The 17,966-nt window shown below is 37.2% G+C and overlaps 1 protein-coding gene across 5 annotated transcripts in view; it reads right to left on the reverse strand.

Moving 5' to 3' along the window:
* EPS15 (epidermal growth factor receptor pathway substrate 15) overlaps positions 1-17,966 on the reverse strand; it is a 47,674-nt gene continuing 29,708 nt past the window's right edge. Inside the window, exons 14-26 of one of the 5 annotated variants that reach the window (XM_053985198.1) lie at positions 16,531-16,692; positions 15,705-15,902; positions 13,650-13,847; positions 13,014-13,088; positions 12,584-12,674; positions 11,270-11,305; positions 10,299-10,435; positions 8,576-8,645; positions 7,291-7,367; positions 6,633-6,795; positions 3,759-3,937; positions 3,150-3,186; positions 1,820-1,912 (exon numbers count right to left, since the gene is read on the reverse strand). In XM_053985198.1, coding sequence (XP_053841173.1) covers positions 1,902-1,912; positions 3,150-3,186; positions 3,759-3,937; positions 6,633-6,795; positions 7,291-7,367; positions 8,576-8,645; positions 10,299-10,435; positions 11,270-11,305; positions 12,584-12,674; positions 13,014-13,088; positions 13,650-13,847; positions 15,705-15,902; positions 16,531-16,692 — 1,434 coding nt within the window. In that variant the 3' untranslated portion in view covers positions 1,820-1,901. Of the gene's footprint in view, positions 1,913-3,149; positions 3,187-3,758; positions 3,938-6,292; positions 6,484-6,632; positions 6,796-7,290; positions 7,368-8,575; positions 8,646-10,298; positions 10,436-11,269; positions 11,306-12,583; positions 12,675-13,013; positions 13,089-13,649; positions 13,848-15,704; positions 15,903-16,530; positions 16,693-17,966 lie in introns of those variants that run through there. The other 4 variants (XM_053985197.1, XM_053985196.1, XM_053985200.1 and 1 more) reach the window with 4 other exon arrangements.

Consider the following 17,966-nt stretch of genomic DNA (forward strand, 5'->3'; position numbering starts at 1 on the left):
TTCACATTTATGTACTTAAACTTTATTTCTTCATAATTACAGGCTATTGTTAGAATTTTTAAACAAAGGGGAAGTCTATAAATAGAGGCTAATCCCACCTGAACAAGTTGTTTAAAAAAAAAAAACAAACGAACAGTTAAAACTTCATAAAGTAATGCCATTTAGCTCACAGCAGTGGTTTGTGGGTAGTCTGAGTAAAAGTCCTATAGTCAGAGTCAGTAACATGAAATGTAACATCAAATGACTCAAAACTTTAAATTCCATAAAGGAAAGCAGGAATATATATATAATATATACATATAATATTGTGTTGGTCCACTGAGTATACATTTTTAACAAAAGATAAGAAACTATGTAATCCAGTTAAGCATATGATTTGCAAGATTAGTGTACACTCATTACAAAGATGTATAAGATAAGTTATAACTATTTAATACTTGCAAAATTTTAAGTTACTTTTTTTTGAGCAGGTGTTTAAATGCTCATCTCCCAGTGCAAAACAAAAACCATCCCAGTCAGGTTACTCATTTTTTCCTTGAAAAATTGAAAACCCTCAAACTCATGCAACAGCAGCATTGACAGGTAATGGGAAGAGCTTAAATGTACTGAAGCGTGGCTGAGTTCTCCCCCTTTGCCCCAGTGCTTTGTGTTGAAACACTTCAATTTCCTCAAAAGAAATACCACAGGTTAAAAGTGCAAGAAAAAAAAACCCTTCTAGATGTTCATGCTGCTGCCATCCATTTTTCTTAGATAGGGCACAAGATTATTGTTTTTGGAATTATTTTAATGAAACTGATTTTCCAAATAGAATTCATTCAAAATGAACAATAAGTTATTTTCATTAAGTTATTTCCATTAACATTCTATCAATCCTACTCTGACTCAGTGACCATTCAGAAATCATTCAGTTTAAGGTGCAACTATCAGTTGGCATTCAATAAATTACATATACAGAAAACAACTGTGGTTAAAAAAAATAGAAATCAGACTACCTGTTTTTTCTTTCTATTTTCAATCCTATTTCAAATGGAACTCATTAACTTGCCAGTTCAGCTGCATATTTCACAGGCAAAAGTGGCTCAAATAGCAGTGGGGTCTCACAACTTGCCAGTCACCTTAGCCAACAGCAAATGCACATGAATTTTCAGCTTCATTGCTTTATAAAACAAAATAACAAGTCTGTCTTAAAACCTATGATCATGCAGGAAAAGCAATAAAGGTTTCACAAGGACATACTCTTTCTGATGGAGACTTCATGAAGATTATGTTAAACCCAACATAAAATCTTCAACGAGGAGAAAAAGAATCTATATTCATACATATAAAATAAAGCACTCTCCAACTCTGGCATTACTAAAACCCCTTCAGAAGGATAAAAGGTTTCCAGTGACTAACTGCTTGATGGGAGACAGTCAGCCATGACAGAGTAATTGCTGTGTTACTTTATGCTCAATTACCAACTGCTGATAGATTACAGTCAAACCCCAATCTCTCTAACTGCATTTTAAACTGATTTGCTTTCAGCTGGGAAAAGTACTTTGCTGGTCTCCTGAAAACTCGAGAGAAATTGAATGCTAAACTTAACAATTATTCAAACAATAACCAAAAGGATTAAATTTAGCAGAAACATTCACATCACTTTCAGAAATTTAAAACCTTTCATAGTTTCTTGTATATATGCATTTTCTGATTAACATTTAAATAGGCTAGGTACTCAGGAAAAGGGACAAAACAGTTTACGTCAGATAAAATCTTATTCTAAACTTCATGCTTCTGATATTTCAGATTTACTGAGTGCAATAGCCAGTTCCAAGTCTTCTTGCTCTTGCTGTTTTAGTCTTGCCAATCTTTCTTTTTCTTCTCTCTCACTTTCTCTCTTAGCCCATTCAATCATGTCTTCCTCAGTAGAATACTGCAAGTTTAAAAGACAAAATAAAACAGATTAATAATACAGTGAGAATGATTACTGTCCAAACACTCAGTTTTAGGGACAATTAGTTTTTCAATAATTGTACACATTCTAGTCTTCAAATATTACTTGGTTTGTAGTTGTAATAGACTAAATTGGCTTAGTCTAAGGTTTAACTACTAAGAAGTTCACTGAAGCCATCAAACTGATGTATTTTAATGAAATATGCCATGTTTCAAATTTCAGTCTTAAGTTTCAAAAATGTTACTGAGCAGAAAGTGCTGTAATTTAAATACAGTTTTATTTTGGATAAATACCAGTCCATAGAAGAAAAACTTTGAATAAATCAGGACAACATTTTGCAAAGCACACTCCTATTCACGCTGTAGGCCACCCTGTTTTATCCTGCTTTCATTAGGGATGACTTTTCCAGGTGAAAATGACTGCAGAAATTTAGCTGTAGACTGTTTCTGAATGTGTAGATGACAAATATTGCTGCCAAGAAGCAGCAAAATGATAAGGGTAACTGTAGAGTTAGAAGGCTGGTAGTAATAAAGAGAAAGCATGACATGAGAGGGGAAAAAAAGAACAGATTATTTCCATGTATATTGATGAGAACTGATTGTGAACTAAATACCTCTGGTACAATGATTATAAATCACAGAGAGCTGGTAGGAAGTAAGGCTATTATCTTAAATAAAATACAAAAGATTATGCTAAAGTTTCTTCCTAGCAAACATGCAGAAAAATTAAGAGGTAGGTGAAGCCCCTGTCCTCACAGATATCCCTGCATTAACTGAAAGGGTTAGAGGTTAGAAACTCTGCTTTGAGCTGCTTCTTTGGGAAACAAAAGCAGAAGTTTTCTCCATATGCACTCAGTATTTTCAGTAATTGGAAAATAATGTTTTTTCCAGTATAGGAAAAGAATACTATTTCTTTCACAAAGTTTATAAACATTTTTGCCACTCCTCCCTAACTACTGCAGATGGATAACCACATTTCAGAAGTTACCATGCTCCAAAGACACACCAACCAGTGCAAGTCTGCTTTGAGAGCCTGACAATCCTTAGTTTACTTCAAACAAGCATGTAGCTTATTAGGCCTGAACAGAAAGGGCAGTGAGGTCAAGATCCTGTAAATGCAAATTGCATTTAACAGGCTTGAAAGTGAGATGATGCCTTTCAAAACTTCTACTTGCAAAAGCTCAAAAGAAAAAAGTAATATATAGGCATGCACAAACCTTTAGATTTGCTTCTACTGCTTGGACACCACGACTTCTATGAAATGAATTCTGGTTATAAAGAGACACTTACTATTTTACTTCACTGTGCATAAATCTGGAATTTACTAACCATTCAAAACTCATCAAATTATATTTCATTAACATACACTGTTATGAGGCTGTTTATCAGTATTTCAGTACATTAAAATTATGACCAAACAGTTCAGTGACAGTTAAATTAAAATCACTTTTTGGTTTATTTTTAATTGGGTAGTTAACAGTGTGCTTGTTATAGATTTGTAATTTTAATCTGCTGCACACAACTGATAAAAGGGATAATCCCTGGAACATATACATTTTTTGAAATCCTCTCCTCTAAAAGCTAGGAGGTCTCCATGAAAAGAGGCATAAAACCAATGCAATTTAAACATTAACTACAACATTTCGCAGCATTTTGTTTTAGGAGAGCCTCAGCTGTAAACTAAATGTAAACACTGTTTTAACTGGAAGCAATATCCCTTTTGTACATGGGATATGTTTTAATAATTTAAATTAGACTGAAGACTTCAGTGTGAACATTTCAAAGCTGCCGTTATACTGAAACAAATGTAAAAAGTGTTTACTCACAGTACTGAAGTTTGCAAAATTGTTGGGGTCAGCCTCTTTACTGATGCTGGTGGGAGCAAATGGATCACAGAATAGATCTGCTTCTTGTTCTTTGGGAATGTCTGGGGTGGGGAAAGGCTGAAATGGATCGCTGGACTTAAAGGAATCAGAAGAGTCTATTTGATTGATAGGTCTTTTCCCTTAGATTAAAATGAATTTAAAATGAATTTAAGATAGCAGGTAATAACATGCCAAAACTAGTTAAAAAAAAAAAAACATTCAAAAGCTACTTAGAATGCAACCTCTTCCCACAAACTAGCGGAGCTGTAGTTTCAGAGGATGGGTTGCCAGTTTAAAAAATGAGGGTACAGCCCACACTTTCTGAAAGAGTAATCAGGTAAAAAGGAACACATCTATGTTAATAAGTCAGGAACACAACTGTATATTAATTAACTGTTTTGGAAAGAGAACTTCTAACAGTTTTGATCACCTATTCTGTCGGCACAGTATTGTTTTCTGGTTATCAACTGTCTTTAATTATTCCAGCAAGGCTCTTTTATTCTTTCTTTGGATCAAGTGTACACAATTTTATTCAGAGAGCAGAAATACATTACATTTATAATGTCCTCTCCCTATGCTAAGACCAGGAATTTCTGCAGTTTAAAACAAGGACTATGATAACAAGCAATCAGAGGCTGAGCTGTTTTGTTAATTCTTGCCTAGGAAGCTGCAAATAAGCAGAATCAGGGACAAACACCCACTTTTTTTGTTGGTTCTTTTTCAGCTTAACCCCAGTCCACTTTCAACATGGTTGAGGACATTAACCCAAATACTTCCAAGAAGAACTGAGCTGAATTCCACTCCCTCTGTATGTTCCTGTTTACACAAGAGGTTTCAGTGTAGTTTCTTGAATTCTACTACCAGGTTCTGCAAGTGGTTCCACACTTGCAGTGGGTGTATTTTAAAACTTGCTTCTGTTTCCAGTTCAGATTAAAACTACAGAATTGAACAAAGGTGCTTATTATTTCACATATCACTATTGAAAATTAGCCTAAAATTACTTCGTAAGAGGAAAAGAGATTCTCATCTGGCAATGATTTAGAGATTTGGAGAACATCCCCTGGGAAACATGTGATTTACTCAGACACTTCCCAGATAGCCCTGCCATCTCTCTCACTGATGATGTTCTATCCATGTATCACTGATGATACCGTGCTGCCCCATCCCTGGAAATGTTCAAGGCCAGGCTGGATGAGACTTGGAGCAACCTGCTCTAGTGAAAGGTGTTCCTGCCTGTGGCAGGGGCTTGGAACTGAATGATCTTTAAGGTTTCTTCTAACCCAAACCATTCTGTGATTTTACAGTTCTGTCACTCACAAATAATGCCTGTCTGTTTCTCAAAAAATGTGGGAGAAGCATCTCTAAATGACAAACAGGGAATTTTATTTTTGCATGGGAAGGGTTAATAATTGTAAGAATATAAAATACACAATCACCAAATCTTCCCCAAAATCAAGAAATGAGAGTGTTTATCAGTATCTAGAGAACCAACAGAATTCAGAGTCAACACTTCTACACTCTTTCCGTAGAGAGAAGAACTAAAAGATAGATTTTTGGGTATTTCTTTGAAAAAGCATTCAATTGTTTCAAATCAAACCAAGGAAGTAATTAGAAATAATTACACTTAAGTACCTCAGACTTTATTTCCATTAGGAAAATAATTAATTGGGAATGGCTATCAAGATAATCACATTTTTAGTGTGCATATCAAAACCACCTATTTTTTCCTAATTATCTGTTCCTAAGGTTGCTGCTGCTCCACCCCTAGAAGCTTGCCTTCCAAAAGTGCACCAAGTCACAGCCACTCCCATACAATCAAGTCAGAAATCCTTTTTATGTTTAAATAAGACTGACATCAAACATTCCAATTATCATCACTTGCCATGTCAGCTGTTTTAATGTTATTTACAATGGAAATTATTGTTTGCAGGGCATTAGCATGAACCAGATCTCACATCAACATTAGAAACTAAACAGCTGAGTTTAAACCTCAGTATGAGCATTCCTGTATCTACTGTGCTCCCCTTCTTTTGAGGAAAAGATGAATACACGTTTAAGTTTCATGCCAGTTTCTCAAAACACCTTAAGACTCATCCACATAGTGTAACAGTGAAACAAATGATGCAGTAGAGTTTTTAAAGACAATGAAACAGAGGACAGAAATTTTTAAAGGAATACTAGAAATGTATTTTTCTATGTTTGCAAAAACAAATTGAGAGTGAGGAGCCTGTTGTAATATGGTCCTGTTGCAAGCACAAGAAGGAGTTGTTATGCATGATAATCATGGCCTTTTCTGGAAAGCAGAGTGGTTTGTGCCATGGAACATCCCAGAAACTCCTCTATCACTGAGGAGAAAACAGCCCAGGGAACTTGGGTTTGTTACTGTTACTGCTACAGACCTCTGGCAAGGCCACCTAGAAAAAGTTAACCTGAAAACCTAAGCCAGTTCTTTAACCCTATTTAGTTCATTTTGCATTAAACCCATCTGTGTTTGCAATGTATAAAGCACACTAAATTCTCACTTTAAGCATAATTTAATTTAAGATTCACAGTGTAGTACATTAGCAACCATTTAATTTGCAGCTATGCTCTGTTCTTGCACACACTTGTAACAAGTCTTCTTTCCTGTTTTCTAAATCCTTTGTGTCTTCAAACTCTGATCACAAACACCATGCAAAACTTAACTCTGAGGGAACGACCAACAGATCAGGAATGGACTTGTTTCACATCTTGCTCATTCATTTTAAATTCAGACCCTTTACCCTCCCCTCATGATTCCTGTCCCTCTGCCAACAGGAAGCAGCTGACTGTGACCACAGCTCTGTCAGCTCTTACCAGGTGGGGGTGGACAGGGCCTGGTGGGAGTTCCTGTCTTAGGGGGCAGTGCAGGAGGAACATCCTCATTTTTAGCTGGTGCTTCCTCAAACAAGTTTTTAGTTATGGTGACACTGCTGGCAGAACCTGATGTGGAAGAGCTAAAGGGATCCTCATTGTTGGCCTTCAAAAAACAAAACAGCAACACACACATTTTCAGTGCAGTGCTACCAGACATTCTCTTCAATAATACAGTATTGAATCAGAACTCAAAGTCTGGACTAAGACTAAAGAAAAGACTTTTGTTTGTTTTTACACATATCCACATACTCCAGAAGATGGAACAGAAAGAAAAATCAGGAATGGTTACTGTGTACAACACTATAAAATTGAAAGCAGTTAAACATGCAAAATAAATACTTTTGCTTCTAAAATCAGCAAATTTAAATAAATCAATTATACTATCACTGGAAATAGAGAGAAAATACTTATCAAGCCAAAAAGATTACACTGCATTCTTCACAGAATTTCAGGACAATTTGCTATCGAGACCTCTTTTTCAAGCAAATCAGCCATTATAAATGTTTAGTAGTGGCAAAACTGTAATGAAACTGAGTAAGCTTTGCCTTGTCACTGCAGTTTCATGCATTTTCTGTGAGTAGCAGCAGCTTCATATTACCTTTGACAGTGTGCTGAAGTCAGCAAAGCCACCTTCAAAGGATTCACTTCCAAACAGGGAGGCAAAGGGGTCTGTAGCTAAATACACACAAATCAAGCCAAGAATAAGATTAAATTTAAATATAAAAGACTGAAAAGAAAATTTCCTAGTACCATTATTACTGCATAGCAACTATTACATTTTTTGCAACATAAACTAAATCAAGTGAAGTATTTTATGAGGTGAGCACTCCAAGTTTTAAGTAACTTTTTCAAAAACTCTAAGTGTCAACTTCCAATTAAGAACAATAAATATCCTGGACAGGAAGTAATTCAAAAGAAATACTGGTATGTTTTCCTACATTAAAAACATATTAAATTCCACTGAAAGTATCAAATAACCATACTACTGGAAATGTTCTACTGAGATACATGTATGTATACACACAGAGGTGTCTTTTTGTGTGCATACACCCATACATATACAGACATATATATATATAAATGTATATGTATATATATATATATGAACATGAACCAGAGCTCTTTCCTGACTGAAGACCCACTTGTGGAATCAAGTACCTGAACCTTGTATCATCCTAGTCTAATTCAACAGTACCTTTTCATTCTTATGTGCCTAAAATATGTGAAAGCTGCTACTGTACGGTAGAGCAGGAAGTGCCATACTCACTTCTACATCTCTAAAAACCACCATTTTGTCCCTACAACTAAAATGAACAGGTTTACAATACAAAATCACACATAGATTCCTGTTTTGGGTTATCACTTGTCAGTGAAGTTTAGGAAAACAGGAGTTAAGAGCCTTCCCTGAATTGTCTTTAGCCCTCAGATGAGAGAGGGTCACAGAAGGACTAAACTTGAGCAGTAAAAAAAAATCTCAGTGGATGAGTTACTGTATTCCACATCTGCTCTCATGGTGCAGAGCTATCCTGATGCTACACAGACAGTAACATGAAATCTCTGGAAAAAACCCTAATGGGAAGCAGTACAAACCATCCAAATAATCGAAACACTTAGAGCAGGATACTGTCCCAGTTTTAGTAAAGCAGAGGAACAGTTTCTGTGGAATCAGTCTTCAGTGAAACACACTACAAAGACAGTCAATTTTGGGTTACAAATTTCCCCCCTGAAAACAGGCACCTTATGTCACACTTTTTGGGAAAATTCAGAAAACATGGGAAATCCCTATAACGCTCTGTTGCAAATTCAGTTATAAGACTAGAAACAAAAGCAAGTAAAAGCAAAAATAAAACCCAAGAAACTTGATATGTACAATCTACTTTTACCTAGATCATTTGATGTAGTGACAGTGGTTCCACCAGGAGCAAAAGGGTCATTCTTCTTTGATATCTCTGTCTAAAATAAAAAATTCCTTTGGAGGGAAATTTGTTTTCAGCTTAAAAGATTCTTCAATCTAAGAATACAGTCATTATTTATTTTAGTTTAGAAGCTGTAAGATAACACATTCTGGAAATAGCTTTTATCAGCATCAGTAAACAAGCCTATTAATAGAAACTTTTCCTCTCTGTTTTGATTAATACTTAGACAGGATGGAAAAAAGGTACAATATGTGCAATGTACTTGGTAACAGCTAATGCAACATATTACTACTCTACTGCTCATTTTGGTCTCAAGAATATCTACTGCTCATTTTGGTCTCAGATTTCTACAACCAGAACCATCTTCAAGGAGATCTAAGATTTCAACACTCCAGAGAGGTGTGGTAAAGCATTTAGAGTGAATGCATAACTTCAATTCTGAAGTACAGATTTCAAGAATCCGCTGCTAATCCCACACCACAGCTCTGACCTCCCTGTTTTTTAATTTGTTTGGACTTAATAAGACCAAGAATTGATTACATTAGAACATCAAGACTTTGAAAAGGGTAGTGTGCTGAGTACTACAGAACACTAATCTAGAAGGAGAAATCTAATTTTTCATGCTGGAGGTGTTGGCTGTGGTGTGTAATATGACCTTGAGATCTGCACAATGTGCACACCATGGGGAAGGGCAGGACCACCACTGCCAGGTGCGGTGATTTCTCACTCTTGGCTGCTGTGGGTCCCCCTCAGGCACACTCTACAGCCACTTAACTTGCTTCTTAGTCCACATGTATCTGAATTTTATATATGTCTATGCATGTTTTATGTACACATAAAAGCTGGAAGTGAGGCATGAACAGAAACAGCACTGAAAAGGAAAGGAGATGGCAAAAGAATGGAGACAAAGTTAATGGCATGAAGAATTTCAGCTGCTTAAATCATTTGTCTATCAGCTTTAACTATTACACATTCAACAAGTTCTAGTCTACACCAGAGAGAGTTTTATGCCTTATTAAAGGCTCAAGACTATTCAGTCACTGCTCATTTATAATGTGAGCTAAAAGTTAGACTGAAGTACCCTTGAAAGAGGTACATTCAGTAAGCATCTCCACATTACAAGAGACCTTTGGTGATTCTTATTAAAAAAAACCAAACCACACCAAAACCTAAACATACACCTATAGAAAAATCTGACTTTTCTGAGGGGAAACCCCATATATCACATCAGATTTCAGATAAAAAATGTAGCACATAGTTCTTGATCCTATAGTATGTGGAGGCAAAAATCAAGTGTCTGAACATAACTTGGTGAGGTTGATCCTGGCTTTCTTTCCATTTATTACGTTCCACCAACTAATAAAGTTGTTGGAGAGCTCTAAAGCTTAACAGAGCTTAAATCATTGTTAAATAATGACAGAGCTTAAGTAGCTACTGTCAGATGCTCTTAACTTGGAGCAATGAAGATCCACAATTAAATACTTTAAAAATGTTTTTATTTTTACTTCTATTTCATCTGTGACTATTTCTAGAAAATAGGACACAAAAAGACAAGACAACTGGGGGATCAGAGGTAACCTTTATATGACTTCTGAATATCAATTTTTTAAAGCATGCCTAAATATACAAAACAGGTTATTTTGTCCAAATCACATAGAGAAAGCAGCAAAAGGTGTGACACCATACTTACTGTGGTATTATTACTGTTGTCTGCAGAACTAAAAGGATCAGTGCCAGCAGTCACAAAAGGGTCGGTGGAGGATTGTTTGAAGAAAGAGTCAGCTGCAAAAGGGTCTGAGCCTTTGAAGGGATCACCACCAAAGGGATCTAAAAAGTAAACATCTCCCTAATATTTCTGCTTGCTTTACTTAGCTAATATCCTAAAAACTAAACAATGTACCACTTTTTCATACTGCTACAAAGTGACACATTTAAGACCAAGGACCTTTGAAGTATGAAATTTGACTGTGAATAATTTGTATTCTGTGATTCAAAACATCAGACAAGACAACGTTTTCTGCACATCATGAAAACAGCAGTTCCAGAATCATCTCAACATATAGGGTCTTTAACCAAATCCCTAAAAATGAAGCATTATATAGAACCTAATGCTCCTAAGAACTCTCCTGCCCTCTCCTGCACTTCCCAAGCCCAATTGATGTTTCTTATTTGGCACTTGGTGCTCAACCCTATTTTACGATTGCTTTCCCACTGGTTGTTTGGTTTTTTTACCACCAGTAACTCCACTCAGGACCAAGGAAACAATTCAAGGACATTCTCTATACAGTCAATCTAAAGAGAGATTTCCCACCTCCTCAATACTTGATTCTGAAGGAAGTTGGTATGTTACGAACCTTTAAAAGAGCACACTCCTACTACTTTGCAAATAAAGCAGGCAGTAAGTGTTTGGGGCCTTCTGTTCATCACCTTCACATACTTAAATCCCAACTAAGGAACTTCCAACAAGAGCAAAATTCACTGGCAATGGACTTCTCTGAAAAGCTTTTACACAAGAGGCCAGGTGTTAATGTCACATATATTCTATCATGACTTTTTGTGGCATTTCCACCGACTTTTTTTCTCTGAAAGTGGCGACAATTTTCCCCACTAGCAAGAACCATTTAGAAAAACAAGCACATTATGAGTTATAAAGTTACTTACCAATTTTTCCAAAAGGGTCATCTTTGAAGGGATCATCTGTTCAAAAGAAAAGCAAATATTCATTAAACAGCTTATTACCATCATGAAACACACACAGAATCAGCCATCTCCAGGCTGCATTTCCGCTGGCTGTTGTCCACAAACACCCACATTATGCAGTATTACCACTGCAGTAATCCAGGCCAGCTACTGAGATGAGTCCCAGGTTTGTTTAATTGTCACAGACAGTGTGGATGGTGGCTCCTAAGTGTTCATTTCAGTATTGGATGCATGATCCTAACTCACTTCTACTTTCTCACGTACATCTGAGAGACAGATATGCTGTCTCTTAGCTGTGGGTATCTACCCCTGAATATACTGAGTGCTCAAAGCCCAAAAATTTGTTTCAGACAGACCTTTTCTCTTCTGAAAGAAAGGCCTTGTCATGTGCTGCAAGGCCTCTTTAATATAAACAAAAATCAAGCAGTATCTACACAGAAACATTCAAGCTGTTTTAAATTAGTTTAATTTATTCATTAGAAATATTCAATCTGCACTGACATTCTTTCAGAAACCAAGTGATCTGAAACAAATTTAGCTTATTTTCCTTTCAAAGCAATACAAGCTAAATTGATCAGACCATGTTGATCTGAAAGCGTGTAAAATCATATTAATGTGGCTGAAAACATCTGCTTCAGCAGTTAATTCAAATTAACTCCCCTTCCTCAATTGGCTCCACATAGGCAGATCATTCCTTCCACAAAAAATAAGAACAGAGCAACATCATTCGTCAATGGCAAGTTCTTAAAATAAAGCCCAGCACTTCCACAAGATGAACAGATGGTGCAGCTTCACATTACCTTGTTCTGAGAGCCAAACTCCCCACAAGTAGGCCACAGCCATTCATTCTGAACCACCCACACCCTCCCCAGAGCACAGCCCAGAGAACCCTCCTCTGACCTGTTTGTGGATAGGGGCTGTCAATCAGATCAGCGACACCACACATATCACAAACCTGCCCACACCTTTACAGCCAAAATGCCACCAGGGCACAGGCAGGGAGGGGATGGGGAAGAGAAGTCCTCAGGAAGAGCAATGAGGGAAAGGAGCAATTTTCAGAGCTCATTAGGAAGTCCAGATCAAGGAAGGAGAAAGACCCCGGAACTCTCGTTTCTATCACTTCTATTTCTGTAACGCTATTGGCTCCACGCTCCTGTCACTCACACATCTTCAGATTTATCCTATAAAGAGCAGTCTCAAGGTGAAGACAAGTCTGATGCATTCACACAAGACCCGTTTCTGCAAATATGCACTTAGAGAGAAATGTTTACTTACTGCCAACAAAAGGGTCAGACTGGAAGAACTCTAAGCTGGCTTCAGAAACTAGATCAGGCAACGGATGAGATTCAGCATCAAATGGATCTTCCTGGGCAATGCAGATGGAGAGAAACATATTAAATTTTTAAGACTTGCAAGGATGGAGAACACTTATGTCATCTCCTGTTACGATTCAGTGGTTTCCTAAAGCTTAAAGCAAAGAGACAGCTGGAATTCTATATAATTCATCAACGGAGATCCAAAATATTGTTCAACAACCTGCCTGCTACACAAGATGAAATGTTTTCAAGATATCACACTAAATAAAACCAGTAGGAAGTGACAATTATTCCTCTATTGTTGTATGACCATCATGCAAGCCTGAAATAGTTTAACCAGGATTTTTTTTTAACCTACTTTTTCCTCCCCCAAACCTGAAGAAACTCACTTTTTTGGTAACAGTTGCTGCTGGGGTCTCCTTCTCTTCTCCTACAGAGACTGCTGTTTCAGGACTATTCCTTATCTGTACAAGGGTAAAAGCAATTCACCATAAATAAGTAAGTACAAGACTGCACAATAAAATTTTAAGTTTTAAATGGAATCACAGAATATACAAAAGCATACTTCAAGAGGTTTATGCTTATTATAGCACATACTTTAGTGTTCTATAAACCCTGTAAAAGTTTTAAAAAAATAAATCAATCATGAATCTACTGAGACATAAGGAGGAACATTTAAAGCAAGACAGTTTTAGATTTTCTGTTCTTTTCCTTATTCTGCTCTCATTGCACCAAGTGGAGACAGCTGCTCTCCTTTAATGTTAATTCTGCTATTCAATTTATGATATTTTGCTTTGAAAATAAATACAGAAAAAAATGTTACTGCTATTTTCCAGGCAAACTAAAATTACCTCCTTTTCTGCTTATGAACTTTCAGATATGTGGAAACACAGTCCCTCAGAAAAACACTCTGAAATTTCAGTTGTGCAAGTGTTTAAAAACATAATCAATCTTGGTACATTCTTAACTTATTCCAACTTCACAGCTGCAATGCATCGTGATCAAGTAGGCAAAACACTACTCACTGGAGACACACAGTTTGTTTGTTCCTCTTCTGCTATACTTTCCCTCTCAGCATTCTCATTAAGGTTTGCAGTTTCACTGCTGCTGTTGCTAAGACTAGAATGATCCACAGTTCCATTAACAAGTGTACTATGGGGCTGAGAGTGCCAACTGAATTGGTTATTTTCCAGTTCTTTCAGCTCAAGAAGCTTTGTCTGCACCTGTAAACAGAATTATATGTATTAGCATCAGTATGGCAGCACATGGAAGCCAGTAAATGGCCATCCCCTCCTAAATATAAGGTGGGTGATGTATGTCTGAAAATCTTATTTTCAAAAGCAAATATAATAAAAACCTGTTCTGTCAAGTAAAAGGTGAAATTTGAGAGATAAGCAGAAATTTTATTTAGTAGAAGTGCAGAGTGGTTGAAGAACACACCTTCTGCCAAGGAAGAAGACTGTGTCACTGCCAACACCAAGACTTGTTGCTATTCAAACTCATCAGAAAAATTGCAAAGGTTTTAGGGGTTTAGGGGTTTTTTGTTTGTTTAGTTTTGTTGGGGAGTTTTGGTTAGGGTTTTTTTTCTTATTTTTGTTTTCAGCAGGGTTTTGTGTGTGTGTGTGGTTTGGGTTTTTTTCCTAGATTATGTATTTGCAATTTCCTTAAACTCAAAATTAAAAAGGCTGCTTTATCAGAATTCTCATCTTCCAAGAAGGAACATTACAATTTCATTATCATCTCCCACATGACTTCTGAAGTCTACAAAAGCCAAGTATATTTTCCTAAGCAGACACTTATATTCATATGTATTATTTCAGCAAGATGCATAATGCAGTGCCTTACAGCAAACATTTACAGCCAACCTGCCAGTTATGAAGGAATTACTGGATCTGGCAGGTTATGCAAAAGAATAAACTTAGTCAGATATTTGGGTGCCTAAATCCCACTGAACTCTGCTGGGTCAGTCACCTAATAGAGTTATTGGGGTGTCAGCAAAGACATCACCAGGTGTCTTTCAAGTTAACTGACCTCAGACCAGCCATTAGATAATCTTGCCTAAAGCACCTACTGTTCCTTATTTAGGAATCAAGAGCAATAAAATCAGAAGTACTATTATAAAACCTAGTGCAAAAAAATGACTGTAGTACAGTCAAGCATAACCACTTATATTATCAGTCTCAAATCTGTTCATGGCAACCACCTCTTGCCATATAAAAACACTGTAGTGGTATAACCTTCTCTCCAGCTGTGATGAAATTATGAAAAAATCCATTTGTTTACTTCTCAGTTTCTAAACTAAAAGCCATATTTTAAAATTATGACTGTTATAAGACTTGTTAGCAAGTTACAGATGTGAATTGTGTCAAATGACCAACTCTGAAGTCAGCCATTTCTAGGGTTCAAAGGTAGGCTTTGTCTTTTGTTTTCAACTTGGTACCAGTGTGAGTGGCTAATACATAACACAGCTAGCAACAGGGAAGGAGAACCATGAGAAAAGGGTGTGCAAGCTCAGGCATCACTGAAGTTATAACAAATCACTGATTACAGAGAGAAACTGAAAGTGTTTGTGCAACAGCAGCCACTTGAAAGCACAGGGCTCTCTGCCTCTCAGTGTCTCATCTCAACCCAATTTCTTCTTCCATCCACCTCACTTTCCCCCCTCAACAATGCACTAAGTAAATGCTGTCAGTAATTTTATATCAACATCACTTCAATTAAAGAATAGTGAAAGCAAGTCCCAGGCCATGGAGGATGAAAACTTCAATAACTACTGGACACAGAGAATTTAAGTCTGCATTATCCATTTTTCATTCATTACATTATGACAAATTATTTATGGACTAAATTAAACCCTTTAATTAATAAATTTGGAGAAAGACCATGAAGTATCTTGAGTGACTTAAATCAGCCTCTAAAAATCCTAACAACTACTAGCACAGAACACATGTGTAAGTAACTAAAGACATGAGCAAACAGTGAAGAAAAAAGGAAACAACGCCTTCCCTTTAAGGCAAACCACACTAAAGGTTTCCAGCTCAAAATATTTTTTGGGGGGTGGGTCTTTCACACTGCCTTACTGAATTGATTTCCTGTTGTGAATCCTGCAGATGTTGCTGAAGAGGTCCCAGCTGTGCTTTCCCAGACTCTATGCAATGCTCAAGCTCTGCAGTTTCTTGCTGCAGGCGACTCAGCTCTTCTTGGGCTTTGGTCAGTTCATCTTCATAAGCTGAAATCTTTGATTCCTGGCTTGTTATTTCAGCCTTCAGCATGGCAATCTAAAGCATGAATAGTATTTGAAGTAAAAAAAAAAAAGCAAACCAACAAAACCCACACCCAAAAACCCAAACAACACTTCCAAATACATCCAAATACTAATATTTATGACCAGAAAAAGTAAAAGATCTCATAGCTATTGCAGAGATTATAGATCATACCCAAATGATTAGTTAGTTCTCTATTGGTCTCAGTAAGAAGAGAGTATTTTAGCTGTTCTTCTGACCAACACAGATATTTCTAGTATTGAGAAGATAATTTCATATCTTAAAGAAATACAATAGCTACAGAAGATTATACTGTTTTAACTACTAAGAAATCAGTCTCAGTAATTAGTGGTTCTAACTACAATTATATTGTAACATAATTTTGCTAACTGCTTTGAGCCTTATTTGTGTGCAAGTATATTTCAATATGTTTGTTACACACTGACACTAAATTAGGAACACTGAAGTAAGTGATGTATTTCCTATGCTCTGTCGGTCACATCTGTCGGTCACAGAACCTTGACACTCAGGCTATTTATTCATTAGAGCTTTTTTCCTGCCCCAACAACTGTAACTCTGCAAGGCTGAGTTCTTCAAGGCAAGGCATTTATGCTTCCCAAGGGCACTGGCCACCAGACCTTACCAAATGGGCCTCCTCTGCACACTTCTGCCTGATGTCATTAAGTTGTTCTTCCAACTTGGCCTTCTGCTCATCAAGATCATTAAGGGTTTCCTGTGCTTCCTGTTTCTGAGCTTGCAGCTTCTGCAGATTACTGCTCTCCCGCTTTACTTCATCCTGGAGATCCTGAAATAAAACACATCAGCTTGACATTTGCTCCCTCTCTCCCCTTAACCACTGAATTCCACAGTACAAACTGCAGTGCTAACCCAGATTTCAAAGTATCAACAAATTATCTTCCAGAAGCTCAAATGGATACCAGACAAGCAAGCACTCTCAGATTCTAATTCAATGACATAAAAATAATCAGCTTGTTTGCCTTTGCTTTTCTTCAGTAAAACAAATCTCACTGAAGTACTGCGATCATACACCAACACACAGATGAACTGTTTTCCTCAGAGAGGTCAGGTTTTCATTCTGAATTTCAAAGTTGTCTTTATTCAGGCTGCTACAGTGTCTCTATCTTGTGCTTTAGCACTGTGTTTTACTGAGTTTCTTGTTAAGAACATGGACCTGTTGGAGTGAGCCCAGAGGAGTCCATGAAGATGGTCAGAGGGCAGGAGCACCTCTGCTATTAAGACAGGCTGAGAGAGCTGGGGTTGTCCACCCTGGAGAAGTGAAGGCTCCAGGGAGATCTTAAAGCCCCTTCCAGGAACGAAAAGGGGCTTGCAAGAAAGTTGGAAATGGACTTTTTATCAGGACATGGAGTTCCAGGACACAGGGGAATGGCTTCCCACTGACAGAAGGCAGGTTTAGATGGGACATTAGTGAGCAACCCTTCCCTGTGAGGGTGCTGAGGCCCTGGCACAGGTTGCCCAGGGAAGCTGTGCCTGTCCGATGTCTGGAAGTGTCCAAGGCCAGCTTGGATGGGGCTTGGAGCAAGCTGGGATAGTGGAAGGTGACCCTGCCCATGACAGGGGGCTGGAATGAGATGGACTTTGATGCCCCTTCCAACCCAAAACATTCTGGGATTTTTTAGAAATAGAAATCCTTTATTCTGCTCCTTCCCCCTTCAAAAACACATGGCCAAAAATAGGAACTGTTTTTTGGAGCATGGTGAAAGACCATTAACCCAAACGTACTGCCTCCTAGGACATTCCTGCCCCCAGTTTTGCAAGGATTAGCCAAAAAGTTATTTCCTATGTACCAGTACAGGTAAAAACTGCACATTTCATACCGCATTCAATGTGGAATCTTTTGATTTATGAAAGAGCAGCAAGTATGTATCTTGTGTTTTAAGTATATTAAGTAGCATCATGAAATAATTACTTCATTTCTGAGCAACAGAAATCATTATACTTCAACAAGCTGCAGAGAAAAGACTGAAAAACATGTCAAGGAAAGAATTTAGGAAGAAGAAAGAATTGTCAAAGTCAAGAAGAGATAATACAGGGAGATCA

This window comes from Vidua macroura, chromosome 9 (assembly GCF_024509145.1).
Source record: "Vidua macroura isolate BioBank_ID:100142 chromosome 9, ASM2450914v1, whole genome shotgun sequence".
In the NCBI taxonomy this organism is placed as follows: Eukaryota; Metazoa; Chordata; class Aves; order Passeriformes; family Viduidae; genus Vidua; species Vidua macroura.